The following is a 21400-nucleotide window of genomic DNA, read 5'->3' on the forward strand; positions in this document are numbered from 1 at the left end:
AGATCAGGTTCACCCCGGGCCACAAACTCACAGACAGAAGAGTACAGTGTGCAGTCGAAGCATGCCATTCACCATTAAAAAAAGTCAAGGCTTCGGCCATCTTGGATTGAGACAGATCTATCTTAATCTTGCTACCAGATTTCATTAACAGAGTCTTTCACAAAGACCCAGAACAGTGCAGGTCTTGTGCTGCCGCCATTGTCTGATACTGAGTGACTTCCCAACCTCACAAAAGCCATTGCATTGGCAGTCCCACCCAAAAGGGAGCAACAACTCTGAGTTAGCTTCCTGTACCTGAAGTAAGTGTTAAAGTTTATTGACCTAGTCTCTAAATAATTGTATTTATTGAAACCAATTTGTTTTTACCATTTGGGGAGATTGGATCCATTCTTCTGACCTCGGTGGAATGACCTTTATGTGTCCAAGCAAAACAAAACAAAAGCTTTGACCACTATCAAAACCAAATGAGTGGTTACAGTTATTATTTGGAAAAGTTAGTTATAAATATTCTAACCTCTTAACTCCCACCTGAACAGAGCACATTTTCTCCAGTTTTGGCTTGACCCAAATCTATAAGCTTCCTGGAAAACAAGGCGTTAAAGGGGCTAGATGCATGTTTGCCATTTTATGCTCACTACTGCCACCTCAGGTCGTACGCGTAACTGCAGCTTCTATATTAAGCTCGTGCATGACGGCACTTCGGACCCGAATTAACACCTTTTTGAGTGCAGGATTTTAGAGGCAGTTGTGGTGAACAGGTCTGAGCTCATTCAGGACATTGTTGAAACATGTAGGGGGGGATAATACTTAATTTGTCAATGTTTAAACTCTGTATAGTCCCTTTAAAATAGGAACAGAAAACGAGGATGAAAAAGTCACCAAAACCCGACAAAAAAGTGACTAAAGAGCAACAGAAAAGGGGCGGGAAAAAGCTTTCAAAAATGAGGCGTTGCTCTGGCCTGTAGACACTCGGTGCAGGTGAGGGTTAAGAGGTTTAAAATGGTTCAACATCATAAGCTGACGTGACTTGCCTTATCATGGGTGTGCAGACTGATGAAGCACCAGAACTTCTTCAAGCTTTTACTGGGACTTTGAACAACTGTGGCAAAAACAGATGTAATGTGTAGAAGGTGAACTATAGCAATACATGACTTAGTGGCAAATGATTGATTTACATTGTGAATTATCAGTACAACACAATGGCTGGCGCGCATTACTAGCGAAGACCGTTTTTGTTTTTTCATCCCAACACTAGATTTGGGATTCATCCCCACAAAGCACAGGGGCAACCGGCATGCAAGGACGTACCGTCGAGCTTTAGGCAACGCTCTGGGCTAAAAAAAACCTCTCTCAACTCAAAACTAAACAAAAGCGTAACAATAAGCTCCGAATACCTACTGTGATCTCCTCTCGCACCACCCACACGCCGCCACACCCCTCCGTCCTGGACCTGTCCCAACCCCGCCCCCCCCCACATGGGCCCCCGCCAAACCCACTCTCCTCCTTCCCAACTGCAACCCATTTCTGACCCCCCCCCCCAAAAGCACCACCGTCTTTATTTGTCTGACCCGGTCCCTTGTCCCGTGGGTGGTGTGACGTCAGGTTTTTGTTGTGGGCTGCTTCTGACAGGTCCAGACAATCAGCGTGTTTGTAAATGTCAATTCTGTGTGTGACTTTTCAAATTCTTTGTTTATGGTCAGGGTTTTAAAAGGCAGATATTTTTATGGTAATTGTCGCCGGGTCTATTTTACTATATATTTATGTAATAAATATGTGACTAAATTGACATCTCACTGGCTCTTTGGTCTGTTATTGGTTTAAATTCTCCAACCAGGTACAACATTTGCTGGAAGACTTTCATTAATGGACTAATAAATGAAAACACAAAAAAATATTACTGTCAGTCTCTGTCTCTTGCTTTTTAGTATCCTTCCATTTATTCTAGTTGATTTTACAGGTGGATTAAGCATACAGATTGTAAATAATGGTCAGGTTCTGAACATTTATTCATTGGACTTTACCACACTGCAGAATATTCCAGGTTAACCTATTATTGAAACTAAATTTTGAAGGCCTATACAGTATATGAATTCTGCATAGATACAGACGGCATCTCGTCATAGAAGGGGGCGTGGCTTTGCCGAGGGGGAAAATAGAATCTTTACAGAAACACAATTTTCCACTCTTTTTAGCTATTTTCTGGTAGAATATGAACTTATTTATCACACATAAATAAAGTCAAGTGTAAATCGGGACCATATGGATATTTTCTCACAGCAGATTGATCAGTAGAAGTGAAAAAAACGGCAGTTGTAACTCGTGCGAGCTAGCCATTAGCATTAGCCCGATCCGTTATTTATGTATTTATGGGCTGTTGAACCACTTTGCTCCTTTCCATGCCTGTGTATCTTCATTTAGTAGAAAACAATATTCATAATTCAGCATTTGTTACAGTAGTTTTTCAATAATTAGAGAAAGTTTAGATTTTTCTCCAAATTGTTTTCTCCCTTAAAGTGATAGTCTGGAAGTTTAAATGTTTTATCAAATGCGCAAAATCAACCACCTGATCTTGCATTTTGATGCTAAGTAAGTAAATCAATTTTTGCAAAGTCCCTCCTTCTCGCATAACAGCACCTAATCAGAGTCTAGTATCCTCCTGTGTTGACCAATGAGACAAGCTTTTCCTGTGAACCAGCCTGTCAGGTCCAATCAGGAGGGAGGGGGAGGAGCTTGATCGTTTACTTTTGCAAACTACGAAGGTCTTTTTAAAGAGGGGAGGAATTTGTAACTTACAGACAGGCTCATCACTTTAACTGTTTCCAAAATGACCATGTATGGGCGATCCCAGAGATGCCGTCTGTATCTATTGCCCCACAGCTAGCCTATTTCAAAGCAGCCTACTTTTCATTTTAGTAACATTTGATTGTTGTGCATTAGTAGTAGTTAATATCTTATTGTGTGACAGTAAATGTTAAAAGATGATATAAGTATATAGCCTAAATTGAAATGCAGAGTAACATGGCAGCTGATAACAAAGATGTAGATTTTCAGTGGATTGCCTGTATGATAATGAGCTCATCATTATCCGGAGAAAGTTCATTTCTGCAGCAGAAATATGTTTTTCTCATTAAAGGGTTTGTGCACATGACATTCATCAGTGCAGTTGCTAAAGGTTCTGCACTTTGACGTAACTTGGCTGAAGTAAAGCAAAGGCCACATGTCCCCATGGCAACCATTTGATGGGTGTTCAGCCAATCAGAGGACAGCTTAGCAGATAGAAGCATTTTGGATATTAATTGAAATTCGACGCCAAAAGGGCAAATAATAAATGATGTTATGATTGGGTTTGGAGCTGAACATTTCAATCAGCCGTTTCAACACACTGTCCCTTGTTTCGGCGGGCTAATTGTGCTGTGGCGCTTTAGGGAGGGAGAAGTCTATACAATCCACTATGAGTACTCAATCTCTCTTAGATTGGGGGCAGTTATGTCACTGGAGGTGTGATTTGCATAAAAGAAAAACAATATTAAAGTGTAGGCACAAAGGGAGATGCTCCACTGGGTTATGCTGATGAGCAGATGAGGAATAAATAAGGTTTGTCCGCTCACATCAGCGTCTGAGCGGCAGGCGGGAGCTGCCAGCTCGTGTCAACGCACATCCCGGCTGATTTATCGACACGTCAAATCACAAGCCACTTCGGGAGGAGGCAAGAAGTTTCACCGGGCGAGACAGCTGCTCTGGTTGTCAATTCACCAGTGCAGATCCTCTCCCATTGCACCGGTGCTGCAAAGGTCTCGCTGGGTCTCTATTCTTCTTCATAATACACAAATGTCAAGATTGGAGCTGGTCCGGTCACTGGAGGCCCCTTCTGGTTTGTGTGTTTGCGAAACACGTGACTGCCTCGTCTTCGCCCGCTGCGTCCCTGCATATGGGAGCTCAGTTTACATCAGGTGTTGTTTCCACATAATGAGCTTGACTTTGCGCGCGGGGTCACGGCTGCAGAGAGCCGCAATTCAGAGCTGGAGGTGATTGTGGGATATTGGGGGCAGTGGGAGAAAGGTCACCACAGATGGACAGGTCAAAACAGGTCACTCCCGCCTGCTGCAACAGTATCACCATCTGCTGGACAAATACCTCTGACGACATACTACCTCTGTAAAGCTACTCTGCTTAGAATTGTGACTGCATTCAAAAATACACTGGCAAAGAGTTCACATCTAAAAGTACAATCTTAAATAAGAGAATTACTTTTGTTTGTACGTAGGGTTCTTAGCAGAGCCTTTCCAGACGTCCAGACAGCTTGGATTCCAGCGTAGACTTTATCTTGGGAACTTTATATTTGATTATCTCCCAGGAATCTAAAGCATGAGACATCAAAACAAACATTTAACCAAGTTACTTATAGGGCCTAACAATAACCATCCTTTTGGGAAAACACATTAATAATAAATTAGCTGCTCTACAGTATTGAGATGTCAGTAAATGTGGACTTAATGTAAACAATGTCACCTTTTTCAACAATAGTGTACTGTTAAAGCAATCATTTTAAGTTTGAATTTAGTTAAAGTAATGATTTGCAATAAATGTAAAAGATTTTGGGGGAAAAGTTCATAATTATATTCATAAAAAAATAAAGTCAACATTTCTATTTCTATATATTATCATACACAGTTGAAACAAGTAGTTTAGTTCAAGTCAAGTCCTCTCAGTAAATCTCTCCTGTCTTGCTTTTAACACTGTACACACCATCTTACAACCATGATCTGTGCTCAGAATATAAGTGAAAGGAAGTCGAATTAACATTAAGTGTAGGGGAGTGGCAGGAGATTGCAGATGATGGATCCATTTGGACTTCTTTAGAGAAGTGTTAAAAGCATGTAATTGGTCCATTAGCGCAGAGTGGTGTAGTATGTTCAAAGCTGTTGGTGTGTTTCTTGTCATGTGAACTGTGCTCTCAAGTCCAACATGTGGGAGGAAGCTGTTGTGGGGGCTGTGAGCTCACAAAGGCAGCTTTCTCTTTGACCAATCGACCGTCAGCGTGGCTGGACCGAGGCCCGCCCACCGCCTCATCATCCCGCCCTCTTTTCTCCCACCCTTTCTGTCTCCTCCATGTGTCACATACCCTCCCCATGCACACGCTCTTCATGCTTCATGATCCATACTCCGTCATACCAGGAATTTTCCACTCAGCAGAAGAACATTGTAGCCAGCTGTGCTGTCAATAGCAGACTAGCAATATACGCACATATTACAGACGTTTTGCACAGTCTGTTCGATTCTATGCTAAAACTGTACACTACAATCCAAGTACTCTATTATGTGTTCTTTTGTGATGATGTGTTGCCTTTCAGTTGCAAACACCTTCGCCTGGCAAAAGCATTGGTTAATTTTGCAGGACAGCGGAAAAGAAGCAAACAACTGCAGAGTCCCAGGAGAGACAGTATGGCCTACTAATGTGTGTCCTCCTTCTGCAAACACTCTCTGTTCCCTAGGAATCTCACACACGACCAACAATAACCTTCTCTAGTGCGGCTCTGTAGATGGCTGCCCTACATTACTGCTGTCCTCACCAGCCTCCAGTTCATTGCATGTACAAACACATCAATAGTCGCCGTGGCAGCGTGTACCATGTGTTCTGTATACATTAGAGGACTGTTATATAAGTGTCAGCCGGCTCCCCCCCCAAGCTCCCACCCACTCTTCCCGCTCGCACATACATTTCCCTGCCTGCTCTGAATCAGGTCAGGTGAGGACGGCATTGGACAACCTTAAACCGCCCAGTCAGTGAAAATGTATACATAGTGATGAAAGCCTATACCACACAGGGGGAAATTTAGGACTAAGGGGTGAACTGCAAGGAAGCTTTGCACTCTGGGTGTATGCAAGAATATACAATATTTGAGGCAAATTCAGCATTCATTTTTAAAACTAAGGCCTATAGTGGCAGTAGTGGTGTTGTTTACAGCAGTGGTTCCCAAAGTAGGGGTCACGGGACACTGAAGTAGGGGTCACATGATGATTTTAAATGCTGTTTTGTAATTTCTGACATGAATTTGACGTATTTTTGATTGAAAACAGCATATTTTAGTACAATTTTAAAAATATATCAAAATACAATTCCCAAACTAACATCATTAAACCAGATTTTGAATGCTTTGCACCACACATTTTAAATACTGATTACATTTTACAGAAGGGGGTCCCTGAGTTGTTGGTTGAGTAATTTTGAGGGTCGCGGCCTGAAAAGTTTGGGAACCCCTGGGTTACAACAATTAGCTATTTAGTCTTTCAAATGTGTGGTGTGAACTTTTCTTTGGCAGCACCTTGTATTAACCTTGGCAGCAAAGTGGGTTTCATAAATTTACAAGTGACTGTTTAAAGTAGGCCTATTTTTTTTTTTTAGACCCGTTGATGACTTATCACACAGTGAAACACCTAAATAAATAGGAGATCGTGTTTTCAAGAGTGCAATGGGGATAGGCCTCAAATACATGCACTAATATGGAGGGAGAAGTGGGAGTTAAGAGAAGAGTGCTTCCTGGGAAAATGCCTCCAATTCAACTTAAGTCAGGGCCAGGCCATGTGTGAGCAGTACATTAGTGAGGGCTGAGACTTGGTAAATGTCAAGATAATTAACATGGTCTAATGGCAGTAGATTGGAGAGTCGAAAATAGCAAGAAGTTTATGCAAATTCATTGGTGACCTATTAGTCAAACCATATAAAAAATTAATACATAAAAATATGTCAAAAAAAAAAAAAGTTACCTTTCAACGTTTGATTTTGTTGAGAGCCGTCCATAGGGATCGTGCAGACCGTGAAATAAAGATTTGTTTTTAAAATGTGAAAAGATCAGAGTGCATAAATGACCGTAGATTATTCTTTCATGCAATAAAGATGGAACATAGTCTAGACAACACGCGCTTATATTATTGCGTAGGCAGTGTTTGGACCTCGGGGATCTTCTAATTAAAACAAAGACCTTATCTGACTAAACATAATTATACAGGGCTTAGACGTGTGTTGCACAACAACATCATATGTACAAGCTATATTGTACACGTGAGCGCCTTAGGAGGAAGATTATAGCTGGAATTGTAGGTGAGATCAGCGCCATCTTGTGGTTAAAGTGGAAAATTCTGTCTTCCACATACGTGTTTCCGGTTTAAGGCGGAAGTGGAAGCAGCGCTCATCAAATATGTCTGCCTGAGCTTTGCGCTAGTGGACAAAAACAACACTCGTGGAGCATGGCTGAAGGCGAAGTGGACGAGCTTTCGCAGCTCGAGTATTTGTCTTTGGTGTCTAAAGTTTGTACAGAACTCGACAACCATCTGGGAATAAACGACAAAGATTTAGGTACGTCTGAAATACGGGAGACGTTGCTTTCACGACTGTACTGGCTAACGTGCTAGCTAATGCTAAACATAAACTTGTGGGAAAATTTGACATATTAGTCAGGGACCCAAACTCTCAAAACTGGGTTGAACCTGACACCGTCTGATATATGTTTTATTTGTGTTTTTTCTGTTAACTTTGACCCTAAGGACCAATAATTGGAGGGTCTGCTCTGCTGGAAATATTGCGAAAAAAATTTGTGGCCATTTTAGTGTATGTACCCTGTATTTTTATCAGAAAAATGTGAAAAACGACTTTTTTCCCTCAAATCCTCAGTGGGTTGAGTAGGCTCTCAATAAATGCATTCCAGATACACAGAACACATGTGCTGATAACATCCACTGAAAAAATCGCTCTAAAAACACATTTCTACACATTTTTGCATCAATTTAATGCAAAAAAATGTGGCGTTTTCTCACTTTTTTCCAATATTTGTATCTTTACTTCATTGGCAATCAACTATTCCACCCAGTTATGGCATCAGTCAATATGCCATTATTTTAAACAGACGGTAGACACATTCCACAGAAAAAATGATCAAAATCCAACCAACATTATTGGATCTGTGATGATTTAAAGACCAATAAGTGATCAACAGACTCAGAACCTCAGAACTGTCAAAAGTCACTTTTGACACTGGTCCATATTTTGATTTAGGCCATTTCCAGCCCATTAGATAATGATTTACACCATTGTATTTGGTATCATTGGAAAGAAGACATTGTCATGTTTCATTTGAGCCCAAAGGTACTACTCTGTAACAATTGCCGTGGTAACCATAGCTCCTCAGACTCAAATGTGAGAACATTTTTTCACAATTTTCACAAAAAAATGTTTTACTATGTTTAATGCTGTTTCTTCCAGGAACGTCACAGACACAAAGCTCTGATACTGGGCAACTCTCTAGACTCTGAGGGTTCAGGAAATGTATAACATGTCAGAACTTTCTCAGCTTAAGGCCTCACTGTGAGCCATGAAGTAAAAGAATGTCCACCTTATATGAGCCTCTCCCATAGAAATAAGCCTACAGTATGCTAGGTTGGAACAGCTGGTGAGACTTTCTGACCAGGACAGGCCCAACGTAACTTGAAATTACATTTATGGAGAACAACAGTTCTGTATTTTTACATAAAGCTGTTCATCTATTTTTTATATTATGTAACTCTTTATCTATCCTTTACTATGCCATATACACAATATACATCTGTTGATTTCACTCCAATATACATCCCTTTAAATCTGTAAAAAAAAATCCTCAAGAATCCAAGATAATTCCAACAGTTTGTCTTTGTAGACACCACATGGTCATGCCTAAAATACTACACATTTGTTATACATTAGATAGTAATGTGGTTGGTAATGTATTTGCTGAGGAAAGCTGAGCTCGAAGCTGGATTTTCCATAAACCACATGTTTACAATGAACAACAGCCTTTTTACTGTTTAGTAAATTAATAAAGTAAATAATTTGATATAGTCCGTTCACTAAAGTTGGTTTATTACATCACTAATGCACAACGAGTCACCACAAAAGTAAAGCTTAGGGCTCGTCCAGGACTAAATCACAGTGGCAGTCGTCTGAACAAAACAGTCCATACTGGATTAAACCATTTCTCTTCGCTTTTCTGAAGTTGTTTTAAGTTCTTTGTACATGTTAAAATTGTCACACTTTAAAAAATATATATATTCATCTATTTCAGTTTTGGTTATAAAGGACCTGCATCATGCTATTTTACTCATTCCAAAGTAAACTATAAACATTTATATGATATATTGTATCTTGTATAAGTATTTTCTGGGGTTATATTTCCAACCCGGAAGACAAGACACTTGGACTCAATTAACTCCGCCCCCTCTCTGCGCTCATGCAACATTAGCAGTAAAATAAATAGAAATATCACAGCAATAAGTGAAGTTACTTCATAATGCAGTTATAAGGAGTTGACATCTGCCTGACATTATCGTTAGGTAAGAAAAAAGAACAGGTGTGTCCAGAGTAGGTTAGAAAGAGCTCCTTTTTCACATCCTTCAGTGCAAACATGACGTCTGTTCAGACACTCAGGGGGTGCGTTTGTTTTCTCTGCAGGGGCAGCGCGGACGTGTCAGGCACTTCCTTTTCGTTCTTTTTTTAAAACTGTTTTTACAAATTAAAATCGGGTTTTCCAGCAGAGGGCGGAGCTGCTCAGAGCAGGATTCAGGAGGATTGCTGAGAACTGTGAGAATGAAGCCAAAAACCACTCTGGGGGTGTTTTTGATTAGGATATAGCACAACAAAGTCGATTTTGCATGATATAGCCCCTTTAATGCTGTGTAATTTATTTATTTTATTCTCTGGCACATTGAATCTGTACTGCCCACAAGAAATGTGCTTTATTAATGATTAAATAAAAAGTAACTTTTATGACCAGAGTTTCTAGGCGCAGCCAGGGACCGGGTTGCTGGTTTGGGAACCTCAGGATCTCATCTCTGCTGTTTGCAGATGATGTTGTTCTGTTGGACCTTCAGCTGCTCTGGTTTGCAGCCGAGTGTGAAGCGGACGAAATTAGTTACCTTCACAAGATGGCTTGGGGTAAGGCAGTTACATGGGAGGAGCTCGGAGTAGAACCACTGCTTCTTCATGTCAGGAGCGGCCATATGAGGTGACTTGGGGACACATTGGATGGACTATATCTCTCTGTGGCCAGGGAAACCTCGGGATCCCTTCAGAAGGGCTGGAGTTAGTGTTTGTGAAGAGTGATATCTGGGAATCTCAGCTTTGACTGCTGCATCCATGACCAGACCATGGGTAAATTGTTGGAAAATGGATGGATGGGTGCAGACCTGGGTCAAGACGAGAATCCAGTAGAATCCAGTTCCAGTACTGTAGAACACCTCAGTGCTTCTAACCTAGCTTCTGGCTCAAAATCTAGAGATAGCTCCCCAGGCAGCGTGATGGCTCTGCTCCTGCAGGTTTCTCTGAGGCTTGAAGGATGAGTCAAATGCAGAGGGTAAATTTCCCTATTGGGAGTCTATGAATACATTAAATACTAAACTGGACTCCAAAGAGCATTGAAAATATTATTATTAAATATTATTAATATAAAGACAAATGCCATCAAGAACATTTCAGACATTGTAAAAAGTTGTGGATCAAGTGAGGCTGAAAATTTGAACCACACAAGGCAGGACTTGATCACCTCGACTGGGTCGTCTGGATATGAGTGTATGATGTAGAAAGACCCAAAGTACACAATGACCCCAGGAAGGTCACTATGGATGTTTCTGAGTTGCACCAAGCTTGTTAGCACTGGCCTGAATATATTAATACAGGAGGAAGAGGAGCTGACCAGTGCAGGACACCATGCTCTGAAACAGGGACAAACCCAGGAGGCGCTGCACTGTTTTCAGAACAGCACTGAAAGAGGCAGCCAGGTTTCCTCTGGGTGCTCCTGATCTCCAAAAACATGCTGGTCAGGCAGCACGCTCAGTCACAGCGACTCAGGGCTAACCCAACACCTGAACACAATGTCAGTGTACAATTATACACTGACACAGCACTTACCTATACTTATATCCTGTGGAGTGTAGCTTCTTTTAGAACATCGTTAAAAAGTGCATTAATTTCTGTTATTCAACTTACTAAACTGTGAAACTAATATATGATAGACTCATTACATGCAAAGTGAGACATGTATGGCCTTTATTCATTATACTTTGGATGATTATGGCCCAACTTGTAAAAAACACAAATTAAAAATCTCCTAAAATTAGACTATTTTGAAAATGCCATAATCATGACTACAAACAAAAGCTTGACATATGCAACTTTGCATGTCATGAGTCTATATCATATATTAGTTTCACATTTTAACTTGAATTACATAAATAAATGAACTTTTGAACGATATTCTAATTTTCCGAGTTTCACCTGTTACTGTTAAAGGCTACAGAATACGGATATATATTTTTTCTTTCACAATTTAAGATACAGCTTATATGATACAGAATAATTATAATTTTAATAGATGTAATTTCAAGTTACGTTGGGCCTGTCCTGGTCAGAAAGCCCCACCAGCTGTTCCAACCTCTCAGATATAGGCTTATTTCTATGGGAGAGGCTCATATGAGGTGGACATTCTTTTACTTCATGGCTCACAGTGAGGCCTTAAGCTGAGAATGTTCTGACATGTTATACATTTCCTGAACACTCAGAGTCTAGAGAGTTGCCCAGTATCAGAGATTTTTGTCTGTGATGTTCCTGGAAGAAACAGCATTAAACATAGTAAAACATTTTTTTGTGAAAATTGTGAAAAAATGTTCTCACATTTGAGTCTGAGGAGCTATGGTTACCACGGCAATTGTTACAGAGTAGTACCTTTGGGCTCAAATGAAACATGAAAATGTCTTCTTTCCAATGATACCAAATACAATGGTGTAAATCATTATCTAATGGGCTGGAAATGGCCTAAATCAAAATATGGACCAGTGTCAAAAGTGACTTTTGACAGTTCTGAGGTTCTGAGTCTGTTGATCACTTATTGGTCTTTAAATCATCACAGATCCAATAATGTTGGTTGGATTTTGATCATTTTTTCTGTGGAATGTTTCTACAGTCTGTTTAAAATAATGGCCTCTTGACTGATGTCATAACTGGGTGGAATAGTTGATTGCCAATGAAGTAAAGATAAAAATATTGGAAAAAAGTGAGAAAACAACACATTTTTTTTTCATTAAATTGATGCAAAAATGTGTAGAAATGTGTTTTTAGAGCGATTTTTTCAGTGGATGTTATCAGCACATGTGTTCTGTGTATCTGGAATGCATTTATTGAGAGCCTACTCAACCCACTGAGGATTTGAGGGAAAAAAGTCGTTTTTCACATTTTTCTGATAAAAATACAGGGTGCATGCACTAAAATGGCCACAAATTTTTTTCGCAATATTTCCAGCAGAGCAGACCCTCCAATTATTGGTCCTTAGGGTCAAAGTTAACAGAAAAAACACAAATAAAACATATATCAGACGGTGTCAGGTTCAACCCAATTTAAAGAGCTTTTGAGAGTTTGGGTCCCTGACTATATACTTGGGCTGATGTCTTACTTCTTGATCTTCTCCTTTCCACAGCCGAATTTGTCATAAACCTGGCCGAAAAACAACCTTCATTTGATGGATTTAAAGCTCTTTTGCTTGAGAATGCAGCCGAGTTTACTGTAAGTTCCTAACGTACACAGTTTGCTGTCACATGTATTGCTAACTCTGTAGATTTTAATTAACAGTAAAATTATCTGTTTGTTTACAGGATTCCCTCATCAGTAACCTGCTCAGACTCATCCAGACGATGCGACCACAGTCCAAAACATCCATCTGTAAAAGTACGATTTGTTTATCTGTGGTACATCAAGAATAAGGAACTTTATTTCTTGCACAGTCTCGTCTTACGCGCCCCATGTTTGTTCTGCTGTTTCCAGGCATCGAGGATGTAGTCAAACCAAAATCAGAGAAAGACCGTTTGAAAGAGTTGTTTCCTGGCCTCTGCAAACCAAACGACCCAGAGCCGCCGAAGGTATTGTCTGCTGTGAAACTTTGCCGGTTTCTTGATTCTCAAATCAAGTTTTATGCCATTTCTTTAATTTGCTCTACAGAAGCTTCTTGATGAGGAGGATGTTAAGGTTGCTGAAGATGCAATGAAAGAGCTTGAGATGTTTATGCCCAGTGTCAGTGGGGTTAAATCTGAAAGCAGCAAGAGCAGGTAAGGCACTTTGTTTTTGTGTTTGTTTTACACATATATAATCTGTTTAAATTAGCCATAAATTATTTAATGTTCATAAGTGTGCAATGTCATCCTTTGCTAAAACTTTGTGTATGTTAATGTTGGGTTGTTTTGATACTGCGTTTTCTTCAGTCAGTCAGAATATTTTTTTTTCTTTTCATTTTCTTCAGATCAGACAAGGGCAGACGCCGGAGCCGCAGCAGGAGCAGAGACAGAGATCGACATAGAGACCGGGACAAGGACAGAAAAAGACGCCACAGGTCCCGCTCCAGGTCAAGATCCAGAGACCGAGACCGCCACAGAGAAAGGGACAGAGATAGAGACAGAGATAGAGATAGGGACAGGGACAAGGACAGAGACAGAGACAGGGGAAAGAGAAGGGACAAATCGTCTCGCTGGAGTGAACGATCCCCAAGTCCCCGGAAAGAGGACAGGGACTGGAAGGACAAACATGTGGATCGGCCTCCACCTGAAGAGCCCTCTGTAGGAGACATCTATAATGGCAAAGTCACTAGCATCATGCAGTTTGGATGTTTTGTTCAGCTCGAGGGGCTCAGGTAAATACTGCTTTTTAAAAAAAATACTTTTCATCTTACTAACTAATTAAGTGTGTGTCATGTTTATTATTATCATGTTATTAGAACATGTTATTTCATCCAGTACATTTTTTTCAATCTTCTCTGCTACCCCATGTTTCCAGCACAGAAATGCTAACTGTACTACAGTATTTTGATTTGTTTGCATTTTGTTGCTTTTGTCGTAAACTAAAGTGTCCAAAATGTCTCTGAAGGAAACGTTGGGAGGGTTTGGTCCACATTTCTGAGCTGCGCAGAGAAGGTCGAGTGGCCAACGTGGCAGACGTCGTCACGAAAGGTCAGAGGGTCAAAATCAAAGTCCTGTCATTCACCGGCTCCAAAACCAGCCTCAGTATGAAGGTAAGAGGAGAGCACCGAGACTGATGAAGCATTCATTTTAGTGTTGGCATCCAGTTTCTAAATGGTCTAATGTGTTTGTTTTGTTTGTCAGGATGTGGATCAGGACACTGGGGAGGACCTCAACCCGAACAGAAGGAGGAACGTGGGCCCAGACGGAACTGAAGAGACCTCGATGAGAAATCCCGACAGACCCAACAACCTCAACCTCGGCCACGCCCCTGAACTGGAGCAGGACGACACGCTGGAGCGCAAGAGGCTCACAAAGATCTCTGACCCGGAGAAGTGGGAAATCAAACAGGTTTGTGTGCATAGTTTAATTTATGAACAATAGACATTTTCCATTTTCAATCTAACTGGAGGTGTGTTTGTCATCAGATGATTGCAGCCAATGTTTTATCCAAAGAGGAGTTTCCTGATTTTGATGATGAAACTGGGATACTACCAAAAGTGGATGATGAAGAAGGTACAATTTAGCTGCGCTTTTACCCGTCTAGTTATGGGTGTCGTGTGTGTCAGTCACAATGTTTAATCTGTGCCCTATTTGATTTGTACTGGACAAAGCAACTGTGTGGAAATATTCCTGTTCAACAAAATAAGCCTTTAAATCATGAGATATTAGGGGGGTCATGTTTCAAAAGTGGCGCTAAATAGCGAGTGCAAGTTGAAAAATAATATATGCTATTTTGTGGGCGTTTGAAATCATGTGGATTACAGTAATAGGGCCACAAATGGAACATGTAAATAAGAAAAGGCTACAAGAGTAAAAAATGCACAAATGACTTTTCTGCTGCTTCACTTTTGCACAAGTTACTTGTTTTGCACGTGAGCAAATGCTTTGTAAATGACCCCCCAGGTATTTGTCTTAGCTCTTAGGCGCTCAGGAGTTTTCCATTGGTTTAAAGGTTTTCTAAAAGTAGGCATTTATACTGGGATGTTTAGAATTGAAGCATTCCAGTACAGATGATGAAATAAATAAATAATAAATAAACACAAATATTTTTTGTGTTCAGATGAGGACCTGGAAATTGAGCTTGTTGAAGAGGAGCCTCCGTTCCTGAGGGGCCACACTAAACAGAGCATGGATATGAGTCCTGTAAAAATTGTCAAGGTTGGTAAAAATGTCTTGTAATTTTGCATCAAATCTTGTATACAAAATGGGATTGGGGCTGCTCAGTACGCAACCAAATAGTCTTTACAATGTTAGATGGCAAGAAGCTACAATATATCTCAAAAAGAGGTGTCTGAGTGAGACTTATTTAGCTAAAATAATTCCAATACACATGGTAACTTAACCATGTGCTAAAGTTTTCATTATTTACTGGTCGTGAAATGCTGGAAAGGTTTAGTAAAATATTGCAATAATATCGTTATTAGAGACAGTTGTTGAATGAGTGAAATGGCATTTGCACAATGGGATTGTTAACATTTCTCTGTACGTCAGAATCCAGACGGCTCGCTGTCGCAGGCGGCCATGATGCAGAGTGCTCTGGCAAAGGAGCGTCGAGAGCTGAAGCAGGCGGCGCGAGAGGCAGAGATGGACTCCATCCCTATGGGCCTGAACAAGCACTGGGTCGACCCGCTGCCTGACGGTACCACATTTATTACCAGCTGGTTCTGCTCCAGTCTGTTATTAGATCAAATGGTGTCAATTTAAAACATCTGCTGTGTGGAAATTAACACTTTAAGATTCTCAAACTCCAGCTAAAGTTTTCAGCTTTAGCTTGGAAAGTGTGTTAAAGCCATAGCGTGGTCGTCACAGGTCCACGATAACAGGCCTGAGGCTTCAGAGTTGTGGAGATGTGTATCTGGTTTCCTGCAGCCTCCTTTGTCCGGATGGAGATGTCTTGGTTGAGTGTTTTCTCCTCGGCCTCGGGTGCTCTAACCCTATTCTGCTATTACCATACAGAACTGCCTGTGATTTTTATTTTTATTTTATGGGATTTTTGTAGAACTCTTCTGAGACACACCGTTGTATATTTGTCTTCCTCTGTGCAGTTGATGGGAGGCAGATTGCTGCTAACATGAGGGGCATTGGCATGATGCCCAACGATATTCCCGAATGGAAGAAGCATGCCTTTGGAGGCAACAAGGCGTCATATGGAAAGAAGACCCAGCTTTCTATTCTGGAGCAAAGGGAGAGTCTGCCCATCTACAAACTGAAGGAACAGCTCATTCAGGTCACTGCTCAGGCTTATTGAAGTCACTTAGTCAGTCTTAAACTCACAACAGCTGCTACATAAGCTTATCACATTTAAAAGCACTTATTTCAGCCTTTTGTGGTGATCCGAAACATATTTGCTGTTCCCCTCTGGATGCAGCTGTTGTTCCGATGATTCAGCTCTAATTGTGCTGTTTCTGTGCAGGCTGTGCATGATAACCAGATCCTGATTGTGATTGGGGAGACGGGCTCCGGGAAGACCACACAGATCACACAGTACCTGGCTGAAGCCGGCTACACCACCCGCGGGAAGATTGGCTGCACCCAACCACGTCGAGTGGCTGCCATGTCTGTGGCCAAGAGAGTCTCAGAGGAGTACGGGTGCTGTTTAGGACAAGAGGTGGGTGCTATGCTAAATAATTGCATTACACAAAGGTTAATGTGCTTATTCGTTGTGTCACGTTATTGCAAGATGGATTACCCAAGTTATTACTGGAAGTATTTGTTCTTTGTGCCTCTCCCAGGTCGGCTACACCATTCGTTTCGAGGACTGCACGAGCCCAGAGACTGTAATCAAGTACATGACAGACGGTATGTTGCTGAGAGAGTGTCTGATCGACTCCGAGCTGGGCCAGTACTCCATCATAATGTTGGATGAAGCCCACGAGAGGACCATCCACACAGACGTCCTCTTTGGCCTGCTCAAGAAGGTAACAAGTACACACTTATTACTATATCCAACAAAATCCTGTGAGATACTGTGCGCATCTGTGTCATGAGTCACAGGACACTGAGTAATTCCAACCATTTGTCCTGTTTGTAGACTGTGCAGAAGCGCACAGACATGAAGCTCATCGTGACATCGGCCACACTGGACGCCGTCAAGTTCTCTCAGTATTTCTACGAAGCGCCCATCTTCACCATTCCAGGACGAACTTACCCCGTGGAAGTCCTGTACACCAAAGAGCCTGAGACGGACTACCTGGATGCCAGCCTCATCACTGTCATGCAGATCCATCTCACAGAGCCGCCCGGTATGATATTTGACTAAGAAAATTGGTTCTCAACCAGTTCCACTCAGTGACATCTTGAGAAATGCCATCCCTTCATTTTAAACTGATTGATTGATTGGTTCTGTTTTTTTAAATATATAAAAGGTTGTTTTGTATAGAAATGAATTACCACCGTATTTGAAGAGATTTTATTTGTGAAACCTTATATTTTACTTGACATTTCTAGGTGATATCCTGGTATTTTTGACTGGGCAGGAAGAGATCGACACGGCTTGTGAGATTCTTTATGAGCGAATGAAGTCCCTGGGGCCTGATGTCCCTGAACTCATCATCCTGCCTGTGTACTCTGCGCTGCCCAGCGAAATGCAGACCAGAATCTTTGATCCTGCTCCTCCAGGCAGCAGAAAGGTACATTATCTATACACTTCAAATGTTTAGATACAGTTCCCCTTAACTCTGGAATTTGTTTAATTCAAGTAGCAATTTTCTGATTTGAGGTTCATATTCACTTTTGGTTTTGATTTTTAGGTCGTCATCGCTACAAACATTGCTGAGACCTCCCTGACCATTGATGGAATTTATTATGTTGTTGATCCTGGATTTGTAAAACAAAAAGTGTACAACTCCAAGACTGGTATTGATCAGCTGGTAGTAACTCCAATTTCACAGGTACTTGTTACTTCATGTACAATTTTCATGCATCGATGTAAAGCACTTGTGTGTTTCTACTGAACTTATTTTTTGACCATTTTCAGGCCCAAGCCAAGCAGCGAGCGGGTCGTGCAGGTAGAACTGGCCCGGGGAAGTGCTACAGGCTGTACACAGAGAGAGCCTACAGAGACGAAATGCTGACCACTAACGTTCCTGAGATTCAGAGAACCAACTTGGCCAGCACAGTGCTCTCACTAAAGGTATGACATTATTTAAATGATGAAGCCAGTAGTTTTCAAACTTGGGAAACACTGGTCTAAGCCTCTCATTGACATTTCTACTGTCCTACTAGGCCATGGGCATCAATGATCTCCTGTCGTTCGACTTCATGGATGCTCCACCGATGGAGACTTTAATCACAGCCATGGAGCAGCTGTACACTCTGGGAGCGCTCGATGATGAAGGGTTGCTGACTCGACTCGGAAGAAGGGTGAGGATTAACTACTTCTGTATATTTATGATAATTGCTCGCTTTCATATTTAAGAGGAACTTCATTTGTTGTCCTGCAGATGGCGGAGTTCCCCCTGGAGCCCATGCTGTGTAAAATGCTGATCATGTCCGTCCATTTGGGCTGCAGTGAGGAGATGCTCACTATTGTGTCCATGCTGTCTGTGCAGAATGTTTTCTACAGACCAAAGGTAATACACCGAGATGTTTAATATTCATGGTTTCAAACATGATGATTATAATGACATGCCTCTGAAGCTGTGATGAAAAACACAAGAATCATTGTGGTAGAGATCATCAAGGATCATCAACTGGACTGGTTTGATTGAGTCGTCGATGTTTGGCTTCTATTGTCAGAAGCTTATTCTCACTCAAACCAGTTTTACATTTAAAACTTTAAAGAGGAACTAAACACTAAACCAACTTTTCTGTAGACAAACGGCACATACGTTTCCAGGGTATTGTCGACTATTCTTACTACTGTAAACTATTGTTATACTATACTATACTGTGCTAATGTTACCTTGAACTGCTGCAGGTGCTGAAAGCTCTAATACTCACAGAAAACCTGAGCAGCAGTGACAGACTTTGTTTACTATATGTTCATGGGTGTAGTCACTTTCTGCAGGCCTTACTGTTTTTACTTGTTGGTTTTGTCTAAACATCTCAGGTTGCCATGGTCCCAGGGTTATACTCCTTGACTCAAATTCCTCAACAGTATTATGTGACTAATAAAAGCGGTGAGGTAACTTTCCCCCTGTAATATTTATTATATAGGACAAGCAGGCTTTGGCCGACCAGAAGAAGGCCAAGTTCCACCAACCCGAGGGCGATCACCTGACTCTACTTGCTGTGTACAACTCCTGGAAAAACAACAAGTTCTCCAACCCCTGGTGCTACGAGAACTTCATCCAGGCCCGCTCCCTGCGCAGAGCTCAAGACATCCGCAAACAGATGCTGGGGATCATGGACAGGTCAGTGTGTGGGGAAATTGACAGGATGCTACGCTTCTAGTTTTTTTTTAAATTTCATGATACTCAGATATGTATTGTCTTTTGTAGGCACAAACTCGATGTAGTGTCTTGTGGTAAAGCGACTGTCCGTGTTCAGAAGGCCATTTGCAGCGGTTTCTTCAGAAACGCAGCCAAAAAGGATCCTCAGGAGGGATACCGCACTCTGATCGACCAGCAGGTGGTCTACATCCACCCCTCGAGTGCCCTGTTCAACCGACAGCCCGAGTGGTATGAGAACTATTCGTTTTACTGAGTTCATGCTCTTTCTGCTCAGCTGCTGTTTAACTACTGTATTTTCCGGACTACAAGTCGCTCCGGAGTATACGTCACACCAGCCTTGACAACTACCTGGGCATAGAGACGTAGCTGCACTGTTGACAAGCCTCTCCCGGCATCACGTTGTCCAAGCTCTCATTTGCAAACTTGTTCCTCTAGCTGTGGACATCTAGCTTTTAGCCCGCGATTAGCTTTTTTTGTTTTCTTCATTTCAGAGTAACCTCCGCTGTTCGCCAGTCCCTCACAAGTTTCTCGCTCACTCCAAACTTTCTTTCTGCTGCTCGACTGTTTTTTTTAAATCTCCAGTGGTAAGGGAGTAGCAGATACTGGTACATCCGCCGAGAGTGCCCTCTAGCGGCCATCTGTGTGAAGATAACAAACATGTGAAATTATATATTTTTATGTATAAGTCGCACCCGAGTATAAGTTGCACCCTCAGCCAAACTATGAAAAAAGTATGGTCCGGATAATACATACATTAAAAGTGGATGTGGAATTCTTTGCGCAACCTTATTGATAGGATGAAGATAGATAAAAGGTCCAATGTTTAAATTAGATGGATAGATGGATAGTTTAAAATATCCTAGAATTGGAGACATTACAGATTTACTTTCAGTTTCAGTGGAGCTTGTTATTACGTATTCTAAATCGTGTCTTCGCTGTGTCTCCAGGGTTGTGTACCACGAGCTGGTCCTCACCACAAAGGAGTACATGCGCGAGGTGACCACCATCGACCCGCGCTGGCTCGTGGAGTTCTCGCCCGCCTTCTTCAAAGTGTCCGACCCGACGCGTCTCAGCAAACAGAAGAAACAGCAACGTCTGGAGCCCCTGTACAACCGCTACGAAGAGCCCAACGCCTGGAGGATATCCCGGGCCTTCAGACGCCGATAGAGAATGGTTCAGATCTTTTCCACAGACTTGCTATTTACCTCACATCCCATCCCATTATTATGACAATTTCTGGTATTTAATTTATAGTAAACCATTTGGGACCAGCATAAAGGACCGTTTATTATTTGTGATCAAACTCGTGCAGGTGATTAAATTTAAGGTCGTCCTGTTTTAGGGAACTGGGACCCATATCATTTTATAGCACTGAACCAGACACAAAAATAAAACTTTATTATTTGTCCTTCACCATAAGAATTCAAGGTTAGTCTGGGAGATTTTATTAGATTTTTATTTGAACATATAAAACATCTTTGGAATCATTTCTCCCCCATATTTAATCCCATTTGTCACACCTTTTGTAACCATGTGCTTATTATTCTGTTGTTGTTTTTAGCAGTGATATCGCAGCTGTCTTTGTAAATAGCAACTTAATTGGAGCTTAAAAAATGTAAAATGCCACAAGTGTTGCTTAGTCAAATGTTTATAAAAATGATAGTTGAAACGTTGAATAGTCTACTTCTCAATAGTCCCTACACTTTTCTTACAACAATCTAAAACCCCATAAAAACAATAAAACAAACAAACTGAAAACCTACTGTTTGATGTTCATTTTTGGGCAAATCCACGTCGTATGTTGTTAAAAGTTCAGATATTGGAGACTTGTCGAGCAAATGGGAGTCGAGTACTTGTACCAACAAGACACTCCCATATTATTGTGTGTGTTTTCTACCATGTGTGAAGCTCACACAGAATCAAAATTGCTTTGGTCTCAAACCCTTAAAGGTGCTAGATGCAAGTTAGCCATTTTATACTCA

General features: G+C 41.3%; 1 protein-coding gene across 1 annotated transcript; it reads left to right on the forward strand.

Annotated features, from left to right (window-relative positions):
• The first annotated feature begins 7173 nt into the window (after window positions 1-7173).
• dhx8 (DEAH (Asp-Glu-Ala-His) box polypeptide 8) lies at window positions 7174-21157 on the forward strand. Its single transcript, XM_079577679.1, has 23 exons — window positions 7174-7354; window positions 12495-12580; window positions 12670-12742; window positions 12839-12933; window positions 13013-13119; window positions 13311-13697; window positions 13931-14075; window positions 14167-14373; window positions 14451-14538; window positions 15086-15183; window positions 15517-15664; window positions 16071-16252; window positions 16439-16633; window positions 16758-16943; window positions 17057-17267; window positions 17473-17654; window positions 17775-17915; window positions 18002-18157; window positions 18250-18387; window positions 18468-18596; window positions 19183-19379; window positions 19467-19646; window positions 20366-21157. Exons 1-23 carry the CDS (start codon window positions 7246-7248, stop codon window positions 20583-20585), a joined length of 3660 nt encoding a protein of 1219 aa, XP_079433805.1. The 5' UTR covers window positions 7174-7245; the 3' UTR covers window positions 20586-21157.
• Window positions 21158-21400: the final 243 nt, after the last annotated feature.

This window comes from Gobius niger (assembly GCF_951799975.1).
Source record: "Gobius niger genome assembly, chromosome: 19".
NCBI lineage: Eukaryota > Metazoa > Chordata > Actinopteri > Gobiiformes > Gobiidae > Gobius > Gobius niger.